The 24,369-nt window shown below is 39.8% G+C and overlaps 2 protein-coding genes across 6 annotated transcripts in view; both read left to right on the top strand.

Moving 5' to 3' along the window:
* LOC129326753 (beta-1,3-galactosyltransferase 5-like) overlaps positions 1 to 15,558 on the top strand; it is a 39,368-nt gene extending 23,810 nt beyond the window's left edge. For 4 of the 5 annotated variants that reach the window (XM_054975072.1, XM_054975070.1, XM_054975073.1 and 1 more), the window contains 2 exons: positions 7,120 to 7,443; positions 11,960 to 15,558. In XM_054975072.1, coding sequence (XP_054831047.1) covers positions 7,393 to 7,443; positions 11,960 to 12,916 — 1,008 coding nt within the window. In that variant the 5' untranslated portion in view covers positions 7,120 to 7,392 and the 3' untranslated portion in view covers positions 12,917 to 15,558. Of the gene's footprint in view, positions 1 to 3,402; positions 3,558 to 7,119; positions 7,444 to 11,959 lie in introns of all 5 variants that reach the window. The other variant, XM_054975075.1, reaches the window with a different exon arrangement.
* A 7,689-nt stretch (positions 15,559 to 23,247) lies between these two features.
* On the top strand, positions 23,248 to 24,087 carry LOC129326242 (beta-1,3-galactosyltransferase 5-like). Its single transcript, XM_054974405.1, has one exon. The coding sequence runs from the start codon at positions 23,248 to 23,250 to the stop codon at positions 24,085 to 24,087; it is 840 nt and encodes a 279-aa protein (XP_054830380.1).
* The last annotated feature ends 282 nt before the right edge of the window (positions 24,088 to 24,369 follow it).

The following is a 24,369-nucleotide window of genomic DNA, read 5'->3' as shown; positions in this document are numbered from 1 at the left end:
TGCAGAGGCAATGGCAAAACCACCTCTGTTAGTCTCCTGCCATGAAATCCCCACCAGGGGTCACCAAACCATAAGTCAGCTATGACTTGAGGGCACTCTCCTCCCTCTTGCTGTATGGAAAGATCCTTGGGATGTGAAATAGTTCGTATTGCAGCACAAGAATGTCTGCTCTGCCTTGGAATCTGTGATGTGGTGGAAATGGGTCAATATTTTCTGTGCCTTTGGCATGCAGGATGGAAGTCTAGCAGTAATCCTAATTAAAGTAATGTAATCCTAAATAAATGTAATCCTAAATAAATTTATACTTTTCTAAGCCTGTTGCCTTCAGTGGTTTTAGAAGGGTGTAACTGTGGTTAGGATTGCACTGCAAAGCAGAACAGTATTGACTCAAAGTCACAGAAAACCAACATATTGCGAACCATAAGAACTCAGGCAGGGACTGGAGAAACAAAAGCATCTTCCCTTGCACCAAAGGTTTCATTTACTATTGAAACAAATTTGAAATTTGCTGAAAAACAACAAGTCCTGGGTCCTGTATAGAAATATTTCTCTTTCCAGTAGAAGCCATGGTTCTGGTATGAATGGGGTGATAGTGGATGATCTAGCACATATTTATGTTACAGGCCCTTCAGAGATAAAATGAGAAATAGGCGTGGATACAATAACACAGGACCTTACCCAACTAAAGTTAATTGTAATCCAATGCAGTTCCATTGAAAGCCATTATGTTTAACTTTAGTTATGTCTAACTTATTGGTTTCAGTGGGATTTGGTCACAATGGTGCTAAATTAAAGGTAAAATCAAGCCTCTCATTAACCAGTAACTTGAAGATTGGCAGTGCAATCCTAAGCAAACTTATGTCAGTCCAAACTCTTCTTAGGATTGCACTGTTAATTGAACATTTTTTCCTGCTTTAAGCACAACATGAACTTGCTGTAAGAAGGTGGAAAAACAAGGGATTCGGTTTCGTTTTCCCGGCCATGTCGGACGCTCCTCTCCGCAGGTCCGGGAGGAAGCGGCCGAGCAGCCTGACCGGGTGGTTGACCTGCAAGGGTTAACCCCCAGGACTCCCAGGTAGGGGGTCAGGGTCCGGAGCGCTGCGGGAAGAGCCCCCTGAAGTCGATCCAGGGGGTAAATAGCCCGTCTGCTCCTATGGAGGCCAGCAGACTTGCGCAGCACATCGCGTGCTGCCGGGCCATGGAGAATGGCAACAAGCAGATTTAAGGTGAAAACCTGCAAGTAAGCGGATCCCTTCTGTTACTCTAAGCGTATGCGAAGGATTGGTGGGAGTTGAAGCTTAAGAAGGCTCGGATATCTTCCCCTTCATTGAGTTTTGGAACTTAGTTGGCGGACTCCCCCCCCCCCTAAGATGGCGACGAAAAAGCAGAGCCCGGCTGTGGGCAAATTGGTTTCGGCTATGTTGCAGGGGAAGGGAGAGACTCTTGAAGAGGTGGTTAAACAGTCGATCGTTGAAGCTATGAAGCTCTTTGTTGATAAGCTAAACGAAATCGGACAAAGGGTTGGCTCAGTTGAAAATGAAGTGAAAACCATTAAAGATGTAGCACTTGAGGGAGAGGAATCTGCTTGTGAAAATGCAACACTCATGAGAGCTACAAACAAAGAAGTAAAGCTTTTGGAGAATCAATTGATAGGACTACAAGTGGATCGTGCTCAGACGGTATTGCATTTACAGAATGTGAAGGAGGAGGAAAGTGAAAATTTAAAGGACTTGGTGTCGGAACTTTTGGCGTCGTTCACAAAGGCAACTAAAGAAGAGTTAAAAAGCGATATTCTGGAAGTCCGTTGGACATCTTCAAAATATGCAATGAAGCTTCAGCTGCCTCATGAGATTATTATTGATTTTTCATCTAAGAAGACTCGGGACACCATTTTTATACAATTCGACCAACGTGGACTTGGACTTTCTTGGCAACAAGGTTAAGCTATTGAAGGACGTTCCATTTTTAGCTCGGAAATGAAGATTCAAATATAAAAGGTTTGCAGCTCTTCTGAGAAAGCGTGATATAAAATACAAATGGTTATTTCCAGAAGGCATCTGGTTTAGATATAAAGACCAAGCCTACAAGATAATATTGGAAGTACAGCTGAAGGATTTTGTGCTTAATCATCAAGAGTTCGAGCAAGAAGAAGATCCAGAATCTGAAGGGGGGAGTGGGGAGGAGGGAGTGAGCGCAGCTATTGTAGCTGTTCAAAGACAACTGAGACCGAGACACGGGGGTGGGGGGGTGGGGGGAGAAGACCTGATACTGACTGTAGTTTGTATCTTATAAGATCTACCAATCTAATAGCATATTAGAAAGTTTAACTTTAAATAATTGTATTATGAAGGGAATTCAATACTTGTAGTTGCAGTCTGTGTTCTTATGTTGTTTTTTCCCTCTCCCCTTGTTTCCTTTTTCCTTTTTCTGTTTGTAGTTTTGATGTTAGTAATTAGAAAATAACACATTTAAAAATGAGAAGGTGGAAAAACAAGGAAGAATGTACTTGGGCCTGATGTGTTGTATATTTCAAAAAAGAGGATAGATGGCAATAAAGTAGAAAAGAGGAACAAATTCCTCCTCAGAAAAGCTTTGGATAGAAAAATTAGGCCATAAATAGTACAATTCTAATCAGGGTTACTCCAATCTAAGCCCATTAATTTCAATGGACTTAAACTGGGGTAACTCTGTTTAGGATTGCACGGAAAGTGACAGTACTGAAAACATTAACAGTGCAATGATCAAAACCCTGTGAGAGATCTTGAGATAGAGAAAGAAATCAGGGAGGCAGTGAAACAAAGTTGATCAAAGAATGAGTGACTTCAGATATTGTCACATTCTGTAAATGCTTATTCAGGCTGTGGCGAAGATAAAAATGTTTAGTTGGATTAAATGACCATTTCTTGGCACAGTTGATCATGGAACTTAGAATAAGGTGATGCTTTACTTAATTCTGAGTGATGCCAAGGATCAAATATAAAATGTAGGTATCACATTGTTTGAGAATAGTGACCACAGTGATTCAGCACATTCAACAAACACATAAGTGGAAAATTGCTCAGAAGATTCAACACAGTCACATTTAATTTCAAAACAGGAAACTTCTCAAAACAGAGGTCATTAATTAAAAGGAAATTGAAAGGGAGAATTAAGAGGTTCAAATATCTACTGGATGCTTGGAGGGTTATTATTATTTTATTACACTTCTAGACCGCCCTCCCCATCAGACAGGCTCAGGGGGGTGTAACAACATATGATTTTTAAATAAAGATTAAAAACATTAAAACATTATTTCATATACAATAAAATTGGTGGATATAAATATTAAAATACAGCATTTTAGAACATCTTCACTGCAGATGTTGGGCATCTACCCATGCCTGAACTGTTTTTTTTTTCTAGGAGTTTGTCTGAAGACCAAAGATGAAAAGATTAGGAGAGAAGTTTTAGAGCTGATTCTCTCTCTCTCGCACATGCACACGCACACGCACACGCACACAAACCTTCCTTAGTGAAGCACTGAAAAGTTGTCAACATGATGCCCATTTTTTAAAAAGGTAACTAGGAAAACATGTACCCATTAACCTAACTCTGTTTTGTGTAAATTGGTAGAAAACTATGGCTTAGATCCAGTGATACACAGTCAGAAACATCAGCAGACTTAGTGCAGTTCTGCTTGTGCAAGATCTTGTGCAACACCTAGGCCGTCGTCACACGGGCATCTCTTCCGTTAAATTTACAGCATATAGCGTCCTACCTGTTATCGGCACAGTAACGTTTCTTTGGGTCACCTAACGGCTCTTTGCGCCACCAGCTGTCCACACCGAAGCACTCTGTTCTGTTCTCTCTAACCGCGCAGAAGCAGCTCCTCCCCCCCTTTTTAAAAATTATTCTGGCGTTTAATTCCGCTATAACGGAATAACAGCATATAAACATTCTGTTAGAGCAAAACATTTCGACCTTTTTGTTTTTCCAACTTTGAAATTATATAAATAGCCCTTTGCCCGCAGAAAACTCCCTGTCTGACGTGATCCCTATCGCTGAAGACTCTGCCATGGCGACTGAGTCATTTTTACTTCAGCAGAAAATTTGCATTGTGTTATGTCGTTATGGCGTTATAAGGACATAATAAAATTAAAAAAAGGGGAGTCGCAGGAAGAAATGGATTCTGGGATTGAAGGGAGGGCATAGGACGTTGCGAGGCGAAATACATCGATGTGAGGCATTCACACTGAGGCACAAAATAGCGCGACTATCAAGCACAAAGCAGAAGAGAGAAAATCGCTACAGTGTTGGAATAAGGTGGGTGTTTGCCGGGAAATAGCGCCATTTTAGCGCTAAATAAAAGCCCGTGTGACGACGGCCCTAGTGCTTTCCTCTCTCTATATTATAGTGCTCAGGAACTGATTGTATAATCTTGTGCAAGCAGAAACCTAACTGGACGTATAGTAAGTTTGATTTAGCATAATCAACTGTTGTGGTCTTTTTCTTGCGTTTTCACTTGTGCTAGAGCTCTAGTCTAAGTGGAATTGTTTTTTTAAAAATTTGTAATTGATAATACTTATTCTCCATACAATGATTAAATAGAATTTGTACAATGTAAAATACAACTAACAAATTACAAAATTCCAAACTTTTAAAATTCCCAGTTTCAAAATTACAACATTCCAAAAATTTCAAACTGTCAGACTTTCATAATTACAAAATTTCTGAGAGAGTTGATAACTAGTACATAACTATGAAAAAGTTTGCAAAGTGATGAAATACAGAAATTCACAAATATTTTAAACATATTCTAAACCTGAAAGAACTTTAGACCTGGATGAGAACTGTTACTTTCTAGATACTCAAAAAATGGAAACCACTTCTCCACAAAATTTGTACTATATGGAAAATGCTCTGCCTGATAAATCTTATCAGCCAGTTTTTCAGAGATAAAATGATCCCAAATTTTTGTGAGCCAATTTTCAATCGTTGGGACTTGCTTAGACTTCCATAAGGTCGCAATGGCACTCTTTGCAGCAACCAATAGGGTTGCTATAAGGTCTCTACGTATCAAAGGAATGTGGACCAGGTTTATTTCCCATTGATCAAGGAAAATGATTTCTGGTGACAAAGGAATGGAATAGCCTGTCATTATTTGGATTTCTTTAAGAACTTTCTTCCAAAATTCCTCCAAGAATTGGCATTTCCACCAACAGTGAGAGAAATTACCTCCCTCACCACATCCCTTCCAGCATTGGGGCGAGACCAATGATGAGATTTGGGACAACTTTTTAGGGGTCAAATACCACCTGTTGACTATCTTATACGTCTGTAATTTAGTTACCACTGTTTTAGAATTAAATATTTTTGAGGACCATATCAGCTTCCACTTTTCTGTTGTTTGAGCTATTTGACAATCTTGAAACCATTTAGCTTGATATTTTAGTGTTGTGACCTTTTGGTTAGAGAGTAGGATATTACATAGTTTGGAAATAAGAGCTTTGCCAGAAAACGTTGGCGAGTCTAGCAGACATTCAAAGTCCGTTTTAGGGGTGTTCACTATTTTTTTTAAGTTAATTTGATCATCTGAAATTTTCTGCTGAATACAGCCTATTATGAAAGTAAGCAGAACCACAAGTGACAAAAGGCACAGATTGGACACTTGTCTGCTTCCCTCAAGTTTTGATGGGAAATGTAGGCATCCTGGTATCGCAGATTCGCTCTCTTACTGCTGTCCAACGGACTTTTCAACTGTCACTTGTCCAACATTCCGCCAAGCTGCCTACATTTCCCATCAAAACTTGAGGGAAGCTGACAAGTGTCCAATCTGTGCCTTTTGTCACTTGTGGTTCAGAGAGTTAGCTTTAAACCTAGAAGAATAAGCCTTGGTAAGAAAGAATCAATATGGCTGCTGCAAAAAAGTCCTTCACTAATCTGTTGCAGTTCTTTGAGAGTGTGAAGAAGCATGTGAGTGGATGTGGGGGCTGACTGGCCATTAAGGGCATTGGGAAAAGTCCTGGTAGGTCGATGGCCAGAGTTTGCTCCCCTGGACCAAGTCACCTCACGTCCAGTAACAGGTGGTCCTTGCCTCAGGTGGGGCTGGTTCCATGGCAAGACAATAGCCCTTGCCCTGTACCGGATGGGGAAGGAGGCATGAGTGTGCTCTACAGGGCTTAGCCAGGCCAGTGTCTCCTTCACCATGTGCAGACCTGCCAAGCCCCATTCTGGGTAGGGAAGGAAGCATGTGGCTAAGCATTGCACACCAAAGGAGATTCTGGGCAGTCAAGCTGCATAGGGCTGGCTTTTTCTCCATCCTTGGGGGGCAGGGCAGGGCAGGGCAGACTTGGAGGCAGGGCCCTTTTCCCAGGCTCCCTCCTAGTCTATCCTGATGGATACAACAGATACTAGATATGATATATCAGGGCTGGATTCTATTAATCTGTTTGCTATGCCGCCTTCCTCTCGCAGAAGGACCTTTCCTTTCCCACTGGAAGAAATTCCTTGGAACCCAAATTATTAAGGCATTGGATCACCTTTCCTTAGAGGATTTCTGGCATATTGGTTGTACACATACAATCTTTTCATCCCTGCAAGGAGCTTAAAGTAGCATATATGAATCTCCCCATCTCTATTTTATCATCATGTAATTTTATGAGATAAACTAAGCTGAGAGTGACTGACACAGTGAGCATAATGGTTGTGTGTGGGGTTGAATTTGGGCCTCTTTAATCCCAATCCTACTGTTTAGCCACTAAGCCACACTACTTTAAGAAAGAAGAGGACTAAGGGAAGGCATGATAGTGGTTTGTGCTTGGTATGGAGAAAGTGGATTAAATAAAAGTTTTTCTCCATTCCCATAACATGATAATTTGAGGACACCCCTTGAAATTAATTGCCAGTGGGTTGAAGACAGGCAAAAGGAAAATACTTCTTGCGTTTGACATCTTTCTGGTAAACTCCAAACACTCAAAGCAAGGGTGGTAAAGTGAAACAGAAAAAGCCATTGTTTTGGTTTCAGTAGTGAGGAGAAGGACAGAAGAGGCTAGTGTACTGGCCACTTTGAGAAGTTGATCCTGAAAATAGCTCCTGCCAAAATCTAATTACTGACCAATATTTTTAAAATGTCTTTTCCAGATCTGCTTGCCTGAAAAACAGTGAAGACGATTTTGCCATCAAGTTTCCGATTTCAGATTCAGAAAGTAGAATGCTCCAACAGGCTCAGCAGTAGCCTCACCATGTGATCCCTTGTGTTTGTGTATGTGCTGTCAAGTCATAATCGACTGATGGTGACCCCAGCAAGGAGCTTTCAAGACAAGTGCGAAGCAGAGGTGGTTTGCTCGTGCCTTCCTCTGCAGTTTTCTTTGGTGGTCACTCACTTAAGAACTGACTCTGCTTAGGTTTTGAGATATGACAAGATTGGCCTATACTATGCTGCCTTCCCTCCCTGGGATCCCTTGGGTAAGTCAGATGTTCAGTATGGCCAGACTTGTATACTTTAGCTTAGCTTTTGCAGCTGCACTCATGAGGTGGATCCTGCTAATATGCCTGGATACAAGAGGCTGCATTTGGTAAAAATAAGGACTTAAGTAAAAATACCTTTAAAAGGAAACACAAATTAATAATTAGAAGATTAAGACTGAAAGGACTGCACCTGCTTTTTCTACTGTTCATATGAATCATGGTTTTTTGTTTGAGATCAAGGGATGGTTCAGATGTGTAGGATTGCGAGGTCCCCTTACCATCTGGGTGGAGGGTGGGGAACCCAATGCTCACCTTTTGGAGGTCTTCATGCATGTGCATGCCCAGCACGGTGTGATGATGCCACTTCCTGGAGTGATGTCATCACACAGGCTGCAGGAGTGCTCCTGTGCTTTGCGTTAGGCCAATTCTTAAAGAATCGGCCTGTTTGGGGTCCAATTCAGCCCAGCACAAAGCGTGGGAGCACTCTTGTAGCCTGTGCAGTGATGTTACTCCTATAAGTGACGTCGTTGCACCACACTGGGAGTGCACCCTGGGAGGCATTCCCCTGCCTCTTCCTCTTGCCAGCTAGGTGAATGATAGTGGGGAGTGGAGGGTGGGTCCAGGGGATCTCTCACCCCCACTGGGGGAGCAGCAACCCTACAGATGTGTGATCATCTCTGCAATCAAGTTATGAACAAGCAACCTCAGATTATTTTCTGCAAAAATTCTCTTTGTTCCATTCAACATACACACATGCACATCATCATTTGCTGGTGCAAATTCATTACTTGATGCATGCTTGTATAAGCCAGCCAATGGGGCTCATTCTAAAATACTTATGGACTTAATTGTTTGTCAGTGTTTGTTGGCTATGTAGACTAATGGGACACATTCAAGCTGAATTGGCTCACACATCTGAAGTTAGAGCTATGCAGCCATAATCTATGTGAAGTTCTGTGGGAACTGAGCCATTTAACAGCTCTTTTTTTGAATGGTTCTGTGCCTAATAATTTCATTTCGTGTCATATCATATCAAAGGTTTAATTATTATATTAAGTAAAGGGAGAAATTTAGTGGGAGTTACCACAAGTAATACATGCTTTTACAATTAAAATGTATTCTTTTTTCATGTAATACTTGAGTATTACAGAGATATTTTTATCAAGGATAATCACTTCACTAAAATATATTCAGTTTCTTGAAAGTAACATATAGGCAATCAGATGATTCAGTCAAAGATGTGGATAAAGTGTTAATAAATGTACTACTATTTCATAAAGAACTTTGAAGTGCCACAAATCTCTTTTTGTAGCAGGAGCCAAAGGCCAATTCAGTGGTTTTCATATTTTAGAGTGTGCCTTAGCTTTGTATTTGAAAGAAGATAGTCTAATTTGACTGCTGCGTCCTTCTCAAGGCACTCCCAAAATAGTTCGAAAAAATGTTGTGCCATGGCAGTTGAAGTGAAGCGTACAAGCCACCAAGGGACTCTGATTATGCCTGTGTTCATCTGCACAATGCCAAGTGGCTCTGGGAATCAGCAAAAATAAAGTATGGTTGTTGTGGATTTTCCGGGCTGTATAGCCGTGGTCTTTGCATTGTAGTTCCTGACGAACTACAATGCAAAGACCACGGCTATGCAGCCCAGAAAATCCACAACAACCATTGTTCTCCGGCTGTGAAAGCCTTCGACAATACATCAAAAATAAAATAATTGCCTGAGAGGTCTACAATGTCAACCTTTTGCCCTAGGGTTGCCAGGCCTCTGAGCAACCTTTGCTTGGAGTGGCAGTGGGAGAATTTTTTTTTAATGCTGGTGTTGTGTGTGGCATGATGTCACTTCGAGGGAAAATTCAGAAGCGATGGCATGTTGCTCTAGGAATCACTGGAAACTCTATGGAAAAACCATAGCATTTCCAGTAATTCCTAAAATGACATGATATCATGTCTGACATTACCCCACCATGTTCCTGTTCCCAGAACTCCTGCTGCCCGTGCTAGCTACAACCTGGCAACCCACCCCAAAGAGCTTTGTATTTCTTTTATCTGATAGACTTTCCAGCACAATATCATCAATGCTGCCCAGCTAATTATGTAGCCCACTAGCCCTGAGAGTCTAACAAGGATCTGACCTATCTCTTAATTTTTTCTGGTTTATCTGGGATTGGAAATACCAAGGAAACTGTAAAGCACCTGGCAAGCTGAAAGGCCTGGCTGCTGGATTACACTAGGATTGGTGGGCAACCAGTTGCGCAGGCCTGCGTTAGCAGCTTAGTGAGCTGTGCAGTGAGTCACTGTGATTCAGCCTCAGTCTGAAGATTCATAACTGCTGCTTTGAAGTTGAGTTTCAAAAGTCTTCCTAGAACTTTTCCCCATTCAGGGGGAAAGAGAAAAAACAATCAGAAATGAAAATAAACGCATAGGAAATGCCCTCGATTCAATGCAGTTCGGAAACAGGTATTTTTTCTGCTTTCCCATAGCATTGTAGTGCATTTATGCACTTCCTGGAGTTCTCCAGCTTTTTTCTGATGTTTCACAAATTTGCTTCACTACAAAGTTTTGGGAAAGATTGTAGTAAAGCCTGGATGGCTGCAGTGTGTGTGGGAAAATTTGCATTGTCTTTCTCACATCACGTCAGCCATTTTTCCTGACACTGTTCTTTTGTGGCCATTTCCTCCAGCAGCCACCAGGGGGAGTTAAAGGGTTTTTTTAAAATGGCAATTGGTGTCATAGCTATATAACATAATTTGTGTTACAGGTTCTCTGAATTCCTTCTTAGCTTTCATTTTTAAAAAGTAAGTCTCTAGCCTGTTCTATGGTGGAGATAAAAAGGGAAAGTCATATCTCTGCAATGGGAAGGGCTAGAGACTTACTTTTTAAAATGAAGATTAGAAATTCAGAGAACCTGTGTGACATGTTGTTATACCAATGTAACATTTTTCAATTGCCAGGATTTTTTTTAACGTAAAAGGCCCAGTCGTCCAGGGGAAGAGGAATGACCACTTCTGGGGGACTGGGGCAGGAAAACTGTAGGGAAACCGATTGTGTTGAAGCCCCATTGCTGCTGCATTGTATAGGCAGTGACAGTAGCAATGGGAAAACTATACAAGCCTGTTCCCAGGTGGAAACACACTAGAAAAGGTGTTGCATATTCAATTTAGATAAAACATTCACACAAAGAATTGCCCATTTACACAGAGAATTGCCCATTCTTTGTTTTGGAAAACGTTTAGTTTATGGGAGTAAAATTTATCTGGACCTCATTGGAATACTTCTGGATGCCATCAGATTCTCCCCTGGCACGCAAGCTTTCCTTCTAAATTCAACCATTCTGTAAGTATAAGAGATGTGGCTACACAAAGATTTTTGTTTATCCATAATAGCTAGTTAAAACAAGGTTAATTACATCTTTATACAGTCAGTAAAACCTTGTACATATTGATATAATGGAATCATTTCCACTAAATAACAATCTTAGTATTTCATGAAGCCTTTGATTCTGTTACATGAGAAAGGAACAAAACAAGGAGAAATTAGGCCAAGGGTTTTTTTTAATGAATAGAGTGTAAGTTGTTTATTAACAAGCTGCTGATGTAGCTTATAAATCCTTGTATGGTTGTGGTCCAGGACAAGAATGGTTCATGTTCCTGTGGGCCGTTTACCTCCCCAATAAGCCAAGTATCAAGTCATAACCTAAGCGCTTTATTGGGTACTTTTATCCCACCACCTCCTGCCAATTAGCAGTAAATGCACACCTTAATTTTTGAAGTAATAATTTTTGAAGCATGCCATTTTCAGGTAAGGAGATGTATGTGGAATTATTCCCTGTATGATAAACTGAAAACTTAATCGTATAAAGAGTATATGTGGCTTTTATAGCACCTTCTCTGTTCATCAGTTTTCCCATGTGATAACAAGGTGGTTATTTAATAGTGGGTTGGATCCAGCCAGCTTTTCTGTTGGTGAAAAAGGGAGGATCGGTTTTCCTTCGGTCACCAGAAAGGCTGTGCTGGGGATCTTGGGACACATATATGTAAAAGTCATAGCGGACAGGAGCTATAGCAAGGAGGGGAATGAATGGGGTGAAATTGAGCAAAAAAAAAAAAGTGGCTGGATCCAACCGATAACATGTGGACAGACAGCTTCCTGTGTTAACATATAAGGTAAGAAAAGAGATCTAGTTTCCTTGTTCAAAACTATTCCAAAAAAGCAAATCACCAACACAGCTCTTATGCTGAAATTCCAGTACTCAGTTGCAACTTGGTAGGCAGAGGGACCAGGCACCTTCAAGGCTAGGAGGCCTTCTCATTCCTGACATCTATTACATTCTAAACAATTTTAATCAGTTGCAGCTGCGGTCCTTATTAAAAGCTCAGCTTTCCAGTTTGCAAATGTCCTTCACTGTAGGACTGTCATCTTTCCTTTACAGTTTGTTTCAATAGGTGCCACTCTCAGAGATGTGTGAATCAGTCCTCAGTTTACTAGTCCTTATACCATTGTCCTTCTTTTCTTTCAGATGACTTCCAAGAGACTGAGAAAAATGTTTGTTTTCAATTTGTTTTTGTTCTCTGCTGGATTATGTTTATTTTACAAGCTGACTTCCATTGGAATTTGTATATTCTGTCAAACAAACAGGAACATTTCATTTAAAAGGGATAGTGGACATTTTTTGCATCTTCCACATATAGATTGCAGTAGGAACTCTCCATTCCTGGTAATTCTTGTAACATTGTCACCTGAAAGCCAGTCAAACACCCGGATGGCTATCCGTGACACATGGGGCAAAGAAAAATCCATTGCTGACAAACGCATTGTGACACTTTTTCTTCTGGGCATTACTTTGGATCCTAGCAATCAGATTGTTATTACTGCTGAAAGCCAAAAATATAGAGACATCATCCAAAAGGATTTTATAGATTCCTATTACAATTTAACCTTAAAGACCATGATGGGCATTGAGTGGGTTCACAAGTTCTGTCCACAGTCTAGCTTTGTCATGAAAACTGACTCTGATATGTTTGTCAATCCCTACTACCTGACGGAGCTCCTTTTAAAGAAAAATAGAACGTCGAGATTCTTTACTGGTTTTTTAAAACTGAATGAGCATCCAATACGACAATTTTTCAGCAAGTGGTATGTGAGTTACTATGAATTTCCTGGGAATGATTACCCTCCTTTTTGTTCAGGGACTGGTTATGTTTTCTCTACTGATGTTGCTAGTCAGGTATATAATGTTTCTGAAAATATCCTTTTCATTAAACTGGAAGATGTTTTCATAGGTCTATGCCTTGCTGAACTCAGTATTATACCAGAAGAACTCCATTCAAAGCAAACATTCTTCCCAGAAGGAGTCAGATTTTCTGTGTGCCGCTTTAAGAAAATTGTGACAAGCCATGATGTCAAAGCTCGTGACTTGCTGAACTACTGGAATGCGCTGGAGAAGTCCACGGGAAAGGAGTGTTCAGGTGACTGATCCATTTCAGCCATCAAACACAATCTAAAGTTACTTCTGAAGACAGAGGATATATACTACAAGTTGCAATCTTAATTTAAGTACTGTTACCAGAATCCATATAGTTAAAGAGATTCTAACAGTACAATTAAAAAGTCCATTCCAATTCTTATTTACTTCCTCCTGTGATACTGTTCTTACTCATGTACCAACATTTTGCTTTCTTAGTCAGCAAGACCATTTTGTCTAATCAAGGATCCTGAATAAGATGTAAATAAGTCCAGGACTGGTTACAATAACTTTTTATGAGTGTTTCCTTAATTACGTTCATACACACATTTTTAAACAGGCATTACATTTACAAACTGAAAACTGGGATGCATCTTAACAGCGTAGCAAATGTAGGCAGATGCAAGTGTAATTTTGTTTTAATTTTTAACTTTTTTTGGTTTTGTTTTCTTGATTAAATTTCTGAAACTGAAAGCTAGACATGCAAAGTCTCTCCAGTGTCCAACAGAAAGCATTCTAGGATGTAACCAGATATCACTGAGTTCCAGCGAGAGATGCAGACTATAAATAAAATAAATACATAAATAAAAATTGGCTGTTGCATTATCACTGCAACCACTCACAACTGTTACTTTTTTTGTGGGGGCAAGCCAATCCAGTTGTAATGGTTTGCTATAGCACAATGGGATAAAAATGACTAGTATGTGTGGATGTTGCCCTGTTGTGTGAGTGTTCTTTGATTTGAATCAAAGAAGGTCAGGGCCCGTGGACTGGGCCTGATTTTAGGATGTCATGACTGCAGTTGTAGAGCTGTCCTGTTAATCTATGTTGGAAGAACTCAAACAGCTCTTCATTGGCTCTCTGAATGAATTATGCAAGAGCAGTATATGTCATGGCATATAATACCATATTACTTTTTTCTTATGTAAGGGATAAATCATATTTCTGTTTTGCACTGAACCTTATTATGCCACAGATGTACTTCAGCCATGACAAAGATAATTTGGGGCAAGAAGTAAGGAGCCCATTATGACAAATCCTTCACCAGTTTCAAGGTGTCACCAACCTGATCTTAACATATATTTTTGCCACATCAGCAGCTATGGAGCCCAGCAGCGTAAGATGATTCTAGCTGTGTAGAATAAACTGCCGTAACAACACAAACATCAGGGCTGCTATGTTAAGAAGGCACAAAGGAAAAGAGACGGGTGTTGTGCTGGGGAACTGTTTTGGCTTCATACTGTAGTCTAATGCAGTAAAAATTTCAAGTACAATGTGAGTTTTCAGAAAATTCCTGCTGCAAGAGTACCTGTGACTCCCCAGAAATTTTAGCTTCGAGATCAAGACTGGACTTAGCTATAGATTCGGATGATGATCAGAAGTCAGTCATAGTCTCCAAGTCTCGGATTTTGTTCTGTGAGAAAGGTGTCACGTACCAGCATTTCACAGGGATGTTCTGGTGATTTAGGAGATTATATTGTCATGTTTGCTGTTTTCTACTTAAGTTAACATGCTTATGTAAACATGGTTTCTATGATAGTTGTTTTAAGCAAAATATTAAGTACTAAAACGGATTGAAAATTCAGTATTTGAAGACAAGGAATTAAGAAATGTTCATTGACTAAATGTAGAATTGCAAAGAAAATAGAAAATGGATTATTATCTTCAACATGGAGAGCCAGTGTGGTATAATGGATAGAATGTCAGGCTATGGTCTGGTGGACCCAGGTTTGAATCTCTGCTGTGCCATGGAAGCTCTCCAGGTAACCATGGGTCAGTCACACTCTCAGCCTAACCTATCTCACATGGTGGTTGTGAGGAAAAATGATGTAAACCACTTTGGGTTCCCATTGGGGAGAAAGGTGGGATAAAAATAAATAACAGTGCAGTTGTAAGCAGAGTTACTCCAGTCTAAGCCCAGTGACTTCAGTAGGCTTAGACTGGAATACCTCTTAGGATAGTACTGTAAATGTTGGCTGTGAACCTAGGTAGAGAACTATGACCATTAAGTGCATGAGTAACCTTTTTGGACTTCCACTTTTTCTCAAAGAGAGGGGCATCTAGAATAGTGAAACTGAAACACAATAAGTAGTTGTCCTTGCGAAGGAGTAATTCTAAGACTTTACAATTGTGAACTTTAAATTTAGAAAAAGGTTTCCCTCTGCTGTCAGAAATCTGGGAAACACTGATGAATACATGTTTACAAGACCCAGATACTTAAGCTTCAGCTTTCAAATCATTCCATATGCAAAAGAACCTCCTCAGGATACAGTGAAGCCTCCCGCCATTAGCATTCCACACCCTGGGAAACTCTTACAGAATGACTCAGCTCAACCCCACCCCTCCTGAGTAGATACAAATGACCTACATCTTTTCCACACTGTGACACTGAGAGATCTCTGTCTTTTGGTGCTACACCTCTGAAGATGCCAGCCACAGCTGCTGGCGAAACGTCAGGAACTACAATGCCAAGACCACGGCAATACAGCCCGGAAAACCCCCAACAACCATCGTTCTCCGGCCGTGAAAGCCTTCGACAATACATCATTCTGGAACTGTCTATTGATTGTGATGGGATGCCAAAGAGATGTACATTGTAGAAATATGCTTAATTCCGTTTAAATTGTAATAAAGTCGCCTCAATTTGTTCTACACACACGACTTGGAAATCGATTTCAACAGGACTTGCCACAGATTTGCAACTGAAATGTACTCAAGGATCCCTCGCACATGCTGCAAACTGCTTCAGCCTTTTATATGGGATACCATTTTCAATGTGTGTTTCTTTCCACATGTCCCCAGCATTAAAAAGGAGGATGCTTCTGAAGATTGGGAAAATCTTTGTGGGCATCTGAACTCTTATGTCTGCAAAGAGTTGCTGGATTTGTGCTAGTGCATTTTAAGATGAGTCTTTTCAGCTAATTTGGAAATAAATAGCATTTGGATAGCTATATGTTTAAATTGCCTAGGTGTTGAAGAGTTCCTAAACTAACACCCAATCGAAAAGCACAAGCACCTCCCATTTTTATGAGTTTCAGGTGTGTGAGTTCAGATGAGGAGATGGATTTATTATTTTATTTATGTTATTTATATTCCGCCTTTATCCCAGAGACTCAAGGTGGATTACATAGTGTGAGATCAGTACAATTAGTGGCAAGGACAAGGGCAGGCATTTCCATACAGTGTCAAGAACATTTCCATAAACAATGTCATGGGGTAAAAGAATATAAGTTTACAAAGATAGAGTATTAGCAAGGATCCAGTATGGGGTTGAGGTATTGCTGAAACAGAACACAATCAATTCCAGGACTTACACTGAACAACATAAAGCACAGGTAGGATATAGGAGTACATATTTAAAGCAACAGATAATATGTAAGGCAACATAATGGTAAATTCTATAGTTTCTAACTCATTAGTGAAACATTTGAGATCCCTTTCCTATAATACCACCCTCTTGGCTGAGAAAAAAGGCCTTTTTGAATAATTCAGTTTTGCATTGTTTGCGGAAAGCCAGGAGGGTGGGGGCTCTCTTGACCTCTGGCAGGCCATTCCGTAGGGTAGGGGCCACCACAGAGAAAGCCCATGTACGGGCTGCTGCTGATTTTGCCCATGTACAGGCCGGCACGGGTAACTAATTTGTTCTAAAAGAACATGAATTTACCAACTATATAAACTTCTGTACATTTTGGAATATTTGGATTATATAAAGCAAGCCAAACAATTTGAGCAGGTCTGTATGTATACAATTTAAATAAACACAAGGAAAGGGTGCTCCAGTACCAAACAATGCAAAGAAAAGAGAGAAAACCTCACGGGAGCACAAGTAAATAAATAGTTATATATAATTGTATATAATTTTCAATTGCAAATTGCTACTAATCTATAATATACTCAAATAGCAAACATTTGTACAGAAGGAAACAAAAAAGAGAGTCCAGGAAGTAGTATTTTCCTTTAAAGTAACCTTCAGTAGAATCTTCACAAGGACCTCTTAGAGAAACTTGCTTGAAGTAACAGACATGCTCAGTATTTTCCTTTAAAGTAACCTTCAATAAAATCTTCACAAAGACTTCCTAGAGAAAATTGTTTGAAGTAGCAGACATGCTCATAGTGGTGGCCACACCCAATCTGGGGCCGGCTGTGTGACAGATTTCGTCCCCTCACTTCATCAGGGGCATGGTTCACAGCTATTGCATACACATCAGATGTATTCTCATAGGGTATTTTCATAAGTTAATTCAAAGCTGTAATATAAATAGATTCCAACTTAAACTGCTCAAGGCTAATGCCACAAGATATATAACAATGTATACATAGGCAACCAAACCACTAACCTGTTACATTTATAATGAAAGTATTTTAAAGCACATATTTTCTCCCTTCCTGGGAAGTGGCAGCAGTATCTTCCTCTGCACACTTCCTATCCACCCACATGGTATTTAAAGACATCAGTAGTACCCTTTCATACAGTCCTTAAAGGGGACACACCTAATTACAAACAACAATTCAAGGGGAGCTCTATTAAGACCATAAGGTTGTAATATTTACAAAGAAAGAATCCAAATTTTTTCTACTTTTTCTTTTAAAGATATCAGTATTATCCTTTCCCACCGCCCTTAAAGGGGACACATCAAATTACAAAAACAATTCAATGAAAGCTCACTATTAAGTCCATGAGGTTTAACAGTTTGCAAGGAAACAATCCAAAAAGCTTCCCTTCTTAACAAAACATTTTGATTCAATTTTTCTTTTGTCAAAACCTCAAGTACTGTGACACTAAATGAAGTCTCATTGTGTTGATGTTCCACAAAATGTTGGACCAGAGGTGCCTCAATAACTCTATTCCTGATACAAGACATATGTTCAAAAATCCTAATTTTTAAAGGTCTGGCAGTACAACCCACATAGATCATGGGACAGGGACACTCGATCAAATAAACAAGCCCTGATGTATAGCAAGATGCAAAGTGTTGGAAAATCAACTTGTAGTTCTTAACATAGATCTCTCTTCCCTCCCACAGTAATTTGCACATTGCACATCAACCACATTTAAAATTACCCTGAGGTAATGTAGACAGCTGTTGAGAGGAGCATATCTTGGCATGGACAAGCTCATCACATAGGCTTTTAGATCTCCGAAGACCACAGAGTGGTCGTTGTTCACAACCCTCAATATCTTGAACAAGATTCCAATGACGGTCAACTATTCCTTTGATTTGATTTGTTAAGGGGGTGTAATCCAGAGCCCATCGGATCCTCTGGTCCGATTGGTGAGTTTTACCCTGAAATAAGGTAGCCCTATCTATTGTTCTAGCTCGGGTGAGGGCTGAAAAAGTAACCCTAGAAGGGTAATTCCTATTAGAAAAAGCCCTACTCATCAGCTTGCTATCTCTCTCAAAATCTTTTGTTGTTGTGGAGTTTCGCTTGATGCGCAAGAATTGGCCAAAAGGAATATTTTCTTTTAAACAACGTGGGTGGAATGAACCAAATTCCAAGTAAGAATTCCGGTCAGTTTCTTTAGTGAATGTTCTCACTCTATGTGAAAGATCTCTGTAAGTAATCACATCCAGAAAATTGATTTGATGGTAGTCAAAACACCAGGAAAATTGGACATTAGGGTCTCTGCCATTCAGCCAATTACAAAAATGTTCTACCTGGTCAGTCCCCTTAAATAGAAAATAAAGATCATCCAGGTATCTACGAAAAAAACAAATCCTGTCTCTAAAAGGGTTGGTGTCATTCAAAATATGTAATTTCTCCCAGTGTGCTATAAATAAATTAGCTATGCAAGGTGCCACAGAAGAGCCCATAGCTACAACTTTCTTTTGAAAAAAGAATTTATCCTCAAAGCAAAAATATTTTTTCTCAAGCACTAAATCAAATAATTGTAACAAAAATGGAGATGGGAGAAAATGTGACGATGAGTCTCTAAGAGCTGCATCAACCACCATCCTAGCTTCCTCATGAGGAATAACAGTATAAAGTGAATTCACATCCATTGTTAGGGACACAGTGTCCTCCTCTAGTATAATGTCCTCCACTTGTTTTATAAAGTCTCGTGTATCATGCAAAGGACCATCTATATTCATTACCATGGGTTGTAAAACAGCATCTAACAGAATTGCTAAAGGTTCTAGTATCGATCCACATCCTGATACGATTGGCCTCTTTTTTGTTTCCTTCTGTATAAATGTTTGCTATTTGAGTATATTATAGATTAGTAGCAATTTGCAATTGAAAATTATATACAATTATATATAACTATTTATTTACTTGTGCTCCCGTGAGGTTTTCTCTCTTTTCTTTGCATTACAATTTAAATAAAGCCAGTTTGGTGTGGTGGTTAAGAGCAGCAGGACTCTAATCTGGCGAGCCAAGTTTGATTCCCCGCTCCTCTGCTTGAAGCCCGCTGGGTGACATTGGGTCAGTCACAGCTTCTAGGAGCTCTCTCAGTCCCATCCACCTCACTGGGTGATTGTTGTGAGAATAATAACTCACTTTGTAAACCGCTCTGAGTGAGCATTAAGTTGTCCTGAAGGGCAATATATAAATCAAATATTATTATTATAATATTATAAATAAGTAAATATTTGCACACATTTATGTTGAACTCTGGAAGCATACATGTGAATATGCAGTGACTAAACCAACATGCATTAAGCCTAATGCATGATCAAATTCAAAAAAAGATTTTATGCTGCTATATCTTAATGTTGATTCACTGTTCTAGAATATATTTGTCGCTGTTTTAATACTTTCTTTTGCATATGACACAATCCATATCCAGTAATACCTTAATTTTTTCCAGAGTATAAATGTTTGTGACTCAATGCTCAGTTGATCATACATGTGTGCGCACACACTCAAACACACTATCCTTCACTGCTATAGAACTTTAGGAAAAATATGCCTCATCTGTCAGAAATATGGGAAACACTGGCGCAGATACCTTTTTGGGGGACATTATCAGATGATTTAATGCTCCTATTTGTACTGTTTCATTGTGAGTACCTTATTGCCTGGTGGGAAAATTGCAGTTTCAAGTTGCTTCATTTTTATAATCACTCAAGCTTGGTAGAAATAATCTGCTGTCAACCACCAAGGTGGTTACAGGCTAGTACAAACACCTTAATAAAGCACAAACCAAGCTAAACAATATAATAACAGCCAGCATAGTGCCATCCTTAGAGTGCTGGACTAGAATCTGGGAGAATCCACTTTGAATCCCCATTCTGCCCTAGAAGTTTGCTGAGTGACCTTGGGACAGCTTAGCCTACCTCAACCACCCATCCGTTGCCGCTCCCCCCTGACTTCAGTGGTTTAGGATTGTGCTGCACCTGCACATAGGATTGCCAAATCTGAGTTGGGAAATTTCTGGAGATTTGGGGGTGCAACCTGGGGAGAGTAGAAGGTTGTGGAGGGGAGGGACCCCAGCAAAACATAATGCAATACAGTCCACCATTTGAAGCTGCCATTTTCAGCAGGGGAACTGATCTCTGTAATTCTGGAAGATCTTCAGTCCCCACCTAAATGTTGGCAACCCTACCACCTGTAATCCCACACATCAAGCAGGGACCCCCCCCCCCCATGGTATTTCCTTCTTCCTTTTTCACACTCTGTCAGAGTATATTGAGGTCCAATGACATGGATTAACATTTTAGAAAGCACATGTGTAGTTAAAGAAGTCTGTTAATCCCTCTCTCCACCCAAATCACTAGTTGCCACCCCCATAGCGACCTCTGCCTGGACAGAAGCAGGGCTGGGAGAGTCCATCGAAAAACAGTAACAGGGTGCAGTAGAGAGAAATTTCTCCAAGGGATCTCCCCCTGCTGGTTTGAATTGGTCTGCCTTAGCACATGGTCTTAGAAAGAAGAAAGTAGTTTGGAAGGCTCAGATTGAAAATCTAGGCCTAATTCAGATATACAAGGCACCCATCCCTGTATCTTTTAGTCAAAGGTAAAAACAATGAAATGTTAAGCAAACAGTCATAGTAATATTACAAGAGTCCTGTAAACTATGCCGGTATTATAATCTCCACATGACAGTGGTTGAGAGAGGGGTGTGTGTGTGCAGATAGTGTGCAGATAGTCCTTTGGACCCTTGCCCTACACTTGGTGTGCACTGCCCACCCTTCACATTTGTGGTTGGAAAAGGGAGCTCATTGAAATTCTTAATTTTTTTCTGTGCGCATGGATCTTAGGCGCTTCAGGGTCTGGAATGGCTGGAAGTGGAAATGGTTTGAACAGGTACTGAACTTGTCCAGGAGAGACCTTTTCTTTATTCCTTGGAAACTTTACTATTTCTTTAACATCAGTAGATAATTATTAAGCTTTTTAAAAAAGGAGGTTCTTGTCATTTAGGTACTTCCAGTGGATTTTAGTCTACAAGCAGTTCAACATTGTGCATAGCTACTAAATACTAATAATTTGGGATTTATGTCAGAATGTATGTATTAAATTAAATCTTTTAATAAATATCTTCCCTGATGCAGAATTTGTTGTGTCAGTGTTAAGCCCATTTCTAAAACTTCTGCTATGCCCATTTAAAATTTTTTACTTTATTGTGAATCCTGATATTAGCATAACCTCGTTGAATTTCAGGAAAGGATACCTTGTGTGAGCACACGCAAAAAAGGAAGAATTCTCATTAGCCAAATTTAGTGATACAGCTTCAAACTCTGAAGTGAAGCACTATTGGAATAGTCAATGAAATGTCTCAGAAAGTAAAAACCATTCTTCTGTTTTGTCAAGTGCACATTTATGTATATATTGAAAAATTTAAAATCCTAATTTTCTCCCAGTAGTTGGGACCCAAGGCAGAGAGGGAAAAAGATAAAAAAAGTCTACGATGTCACAAATAAAAATAAAATAACCACAATACAAACATCTAAAATAAAACCAAATTTTATATAAAATGTAATAATTACCCTTTGAAATTGAAAAGATAAAGGTTAGCTGCTGTAGCAGCTCTGACCTAGCACTCTCTGCTGGCTTGACTCCCACTACTGCCATGAACTCTGTAGGTGGTCTTGGGCAAGCCACTCCCTCACCTCAGCTCCCCAGCTGTATTGGGGGGATAATAATAATACTGACCTTGTTTACCACTCTTGAAGGGTGGTAAATAAGCACCCAGTTGTTGTTATTATTTATTTAGAATATTTTATGCTGCTTCTTCAGAGTCCTGCTTGAGGTGGCTTATAATCACGGCTTTTTTTTCAGCTGGAACGTGGTGGAACGGAGTTCCGGAACCTCTTGAAAATGGTCACATGGCTGGTGGCCCCGGCCCCTGATCTCCAGACAGAGGGGAGTTTAGATTGCCTTCCACACCGCTCGCAATCTAAACTCCCCTCTGTCTGGAGATCAGAGGGCAGGGCCACCAGCCATGTGGCCATTTTCTCCAAGGCCACTGAGTTCCACCACCTCTTTTCCCAGAAAAAAGCCCTGCTTATAATTAAAATAATATAACAACATAAAACAACAAACCATTAAAAACAAGACATTTTGAGATGAGCTTTTGAACAAAATCATCTTACCTGGAAGCATGAAGTTTTATCTTCCATACATTGGGTGAAGCAAGCTCTAGCCCATGAGAGTTCATGCCAAATTATGTCTTTCAAATCGTGCGAAACTCTTGAGCTGTTTTGTTGTGCTAAACTGCCACAGCTATTCCCCTGAGATTTGGCCAAAAGATACTGCTTTTACTGTACAGTTACTGTACAGAAGACTGTACCCTACACAAACTCTAGTTCAAAGGCTTCCAAAATGGCTTATTTTATTTATTTACTTCATTTATACCCCGTTTTTCTTCCTATTGGGGACCCAGAGTAATTCTCCATTTTATCCTTACAATAACCCTGCTTGGCCCAAGGTCACCCAGCAAGCTTCTATGGCTAAGTGGGGATTAGAAGAACCTGGGTCTCTCAGATCCTAGTCCAATACTCTAACCACTATACCATGCGGGCTCTATGAAATTGGTCTATGTGTCATTGTCATCTATGAAGCTGTTCTTGGGAAAAGATGTAAATAAAAGAGAATACTGGAACTCTGTAGACACCTGGAACTATGGGGATGCTGTATTTTTTAGAATGTCATTGAATTTTCAACTTTTATATCTTTGCAAATAAAATCGTATGTTACATTTGGCCAGTGTAATAAAGATTGACATGGCTTGTAACACTACTATGCATAGTGTTGAAGAAAGAATTTCTAGATTATGTTTTCCTTTTCCAGATGGCCTTCCGGAGACGGATCTTTATTGTCACCGTGACAATGGCTCTAGCCTCTTTCAACTTACTCACTATGTTCAAATGTATTGGAATCTGCTCAGTCTGTCTGAAGGGCATGTCTGTTTTCCAGACAAACAACAGAGGTTTTTTGAAAGTGCCAGATATGGATTGTAGAAAGAACCCACCCTTCCTGGTAATACTTGTAGCATCTCATCATGACCAGATCAAGACTCGGATGGCTATCCGTGAGACGTGGGGCAAGGAAAGAGTAGTTGCTGACAAACGCATTGTGACATTTTTTCTTCTAGGAAGCACTTTGCATCCCCATGACCAGCCGACTATTCTGATGGAAAGTTTGCTGTATAAAGACATCATCCAAAAGGATTTTGTGGATACTTACTATAATTTAACTTTAAAGACTTTGATGGGCCTGGAATGGGTTCGCACATTTTGTCCACAATCTAGTTTTGTAATGAAAACTGACTCCGATATGTTTGTAAATCCTTTTTATTTGACAGAACTTCTTTTGAAAAAAAACAGAACCACTAGATTCTTTACAGGTGCTCTAACAATGCATGGTCATCCAGTAAGGGATCCAAGGAGTAAGTGGTATGTGAGTAGAGAGGAGTATCCATGGAACAAGTACCCTCACTATTGTTCAGGAGCTGGTTATGTTTTCTCCACCGATGTTGCTACTCACATGTACATAGTTTCTAAAAAGATCCCTTTTTTAAAACTGGAGGATGTATTTGTAGGTCTGTGCCTTTCACATCTCAAAATCAAACTGGAAGTGCTTTGTTCAAAGCCAGTATTTTTTATACGCCGGATAGAATTCTCTCCATGTCGCTACAAGAAACTTGTCACAAGCCATTTTATCACACCTACTGAGATGATGGTGTTCTGGCATGGACTAGAGAAGTCCATTGATGAAGAATGTCCAGGTGGTCATCCTTAAATCCACAAAGGATGGTCAAGGATAAAAAAAAAATGTAGTTTTTCTAGGCAACAAACATCAAAGATCTGAGTGCTACATTTTTAACACAGTCACAAGGTAAATAACAAGCAAACAATGTCATTCAGTTTTCAGTATCCATCAATATGAATAGTCCCATGCTGTAGACAAATTATTTTGAACTTTTAACTATGCATTTTAAAATTTAAAACACACACACTGCTGGCTTTTTCTTTGTCTGTCTTCAGCTTGCTTTTTTCCCAAAATCCTGATCCAAACAAATTT

Source organism: Eublepharis macularius, chromosome 3 (genome assembly GCF_028583425.1).
Source record: "Eublepharis macularius isolate TG4126 chromosome 3, MPM_Emac_v1.0, whole genome shotgun sequence".
NCBI lineage: Eukaryota > Metazoa > Chordata > Lepidosauria > Squamata > Eublepharidae > Eublepharis > Eublepharis macularius.
The sequence above is the reverse complement of the archived record's forward strand: the minus strand, read 5'-3'. Positions and strand labels throughout refer to the sequence as shown.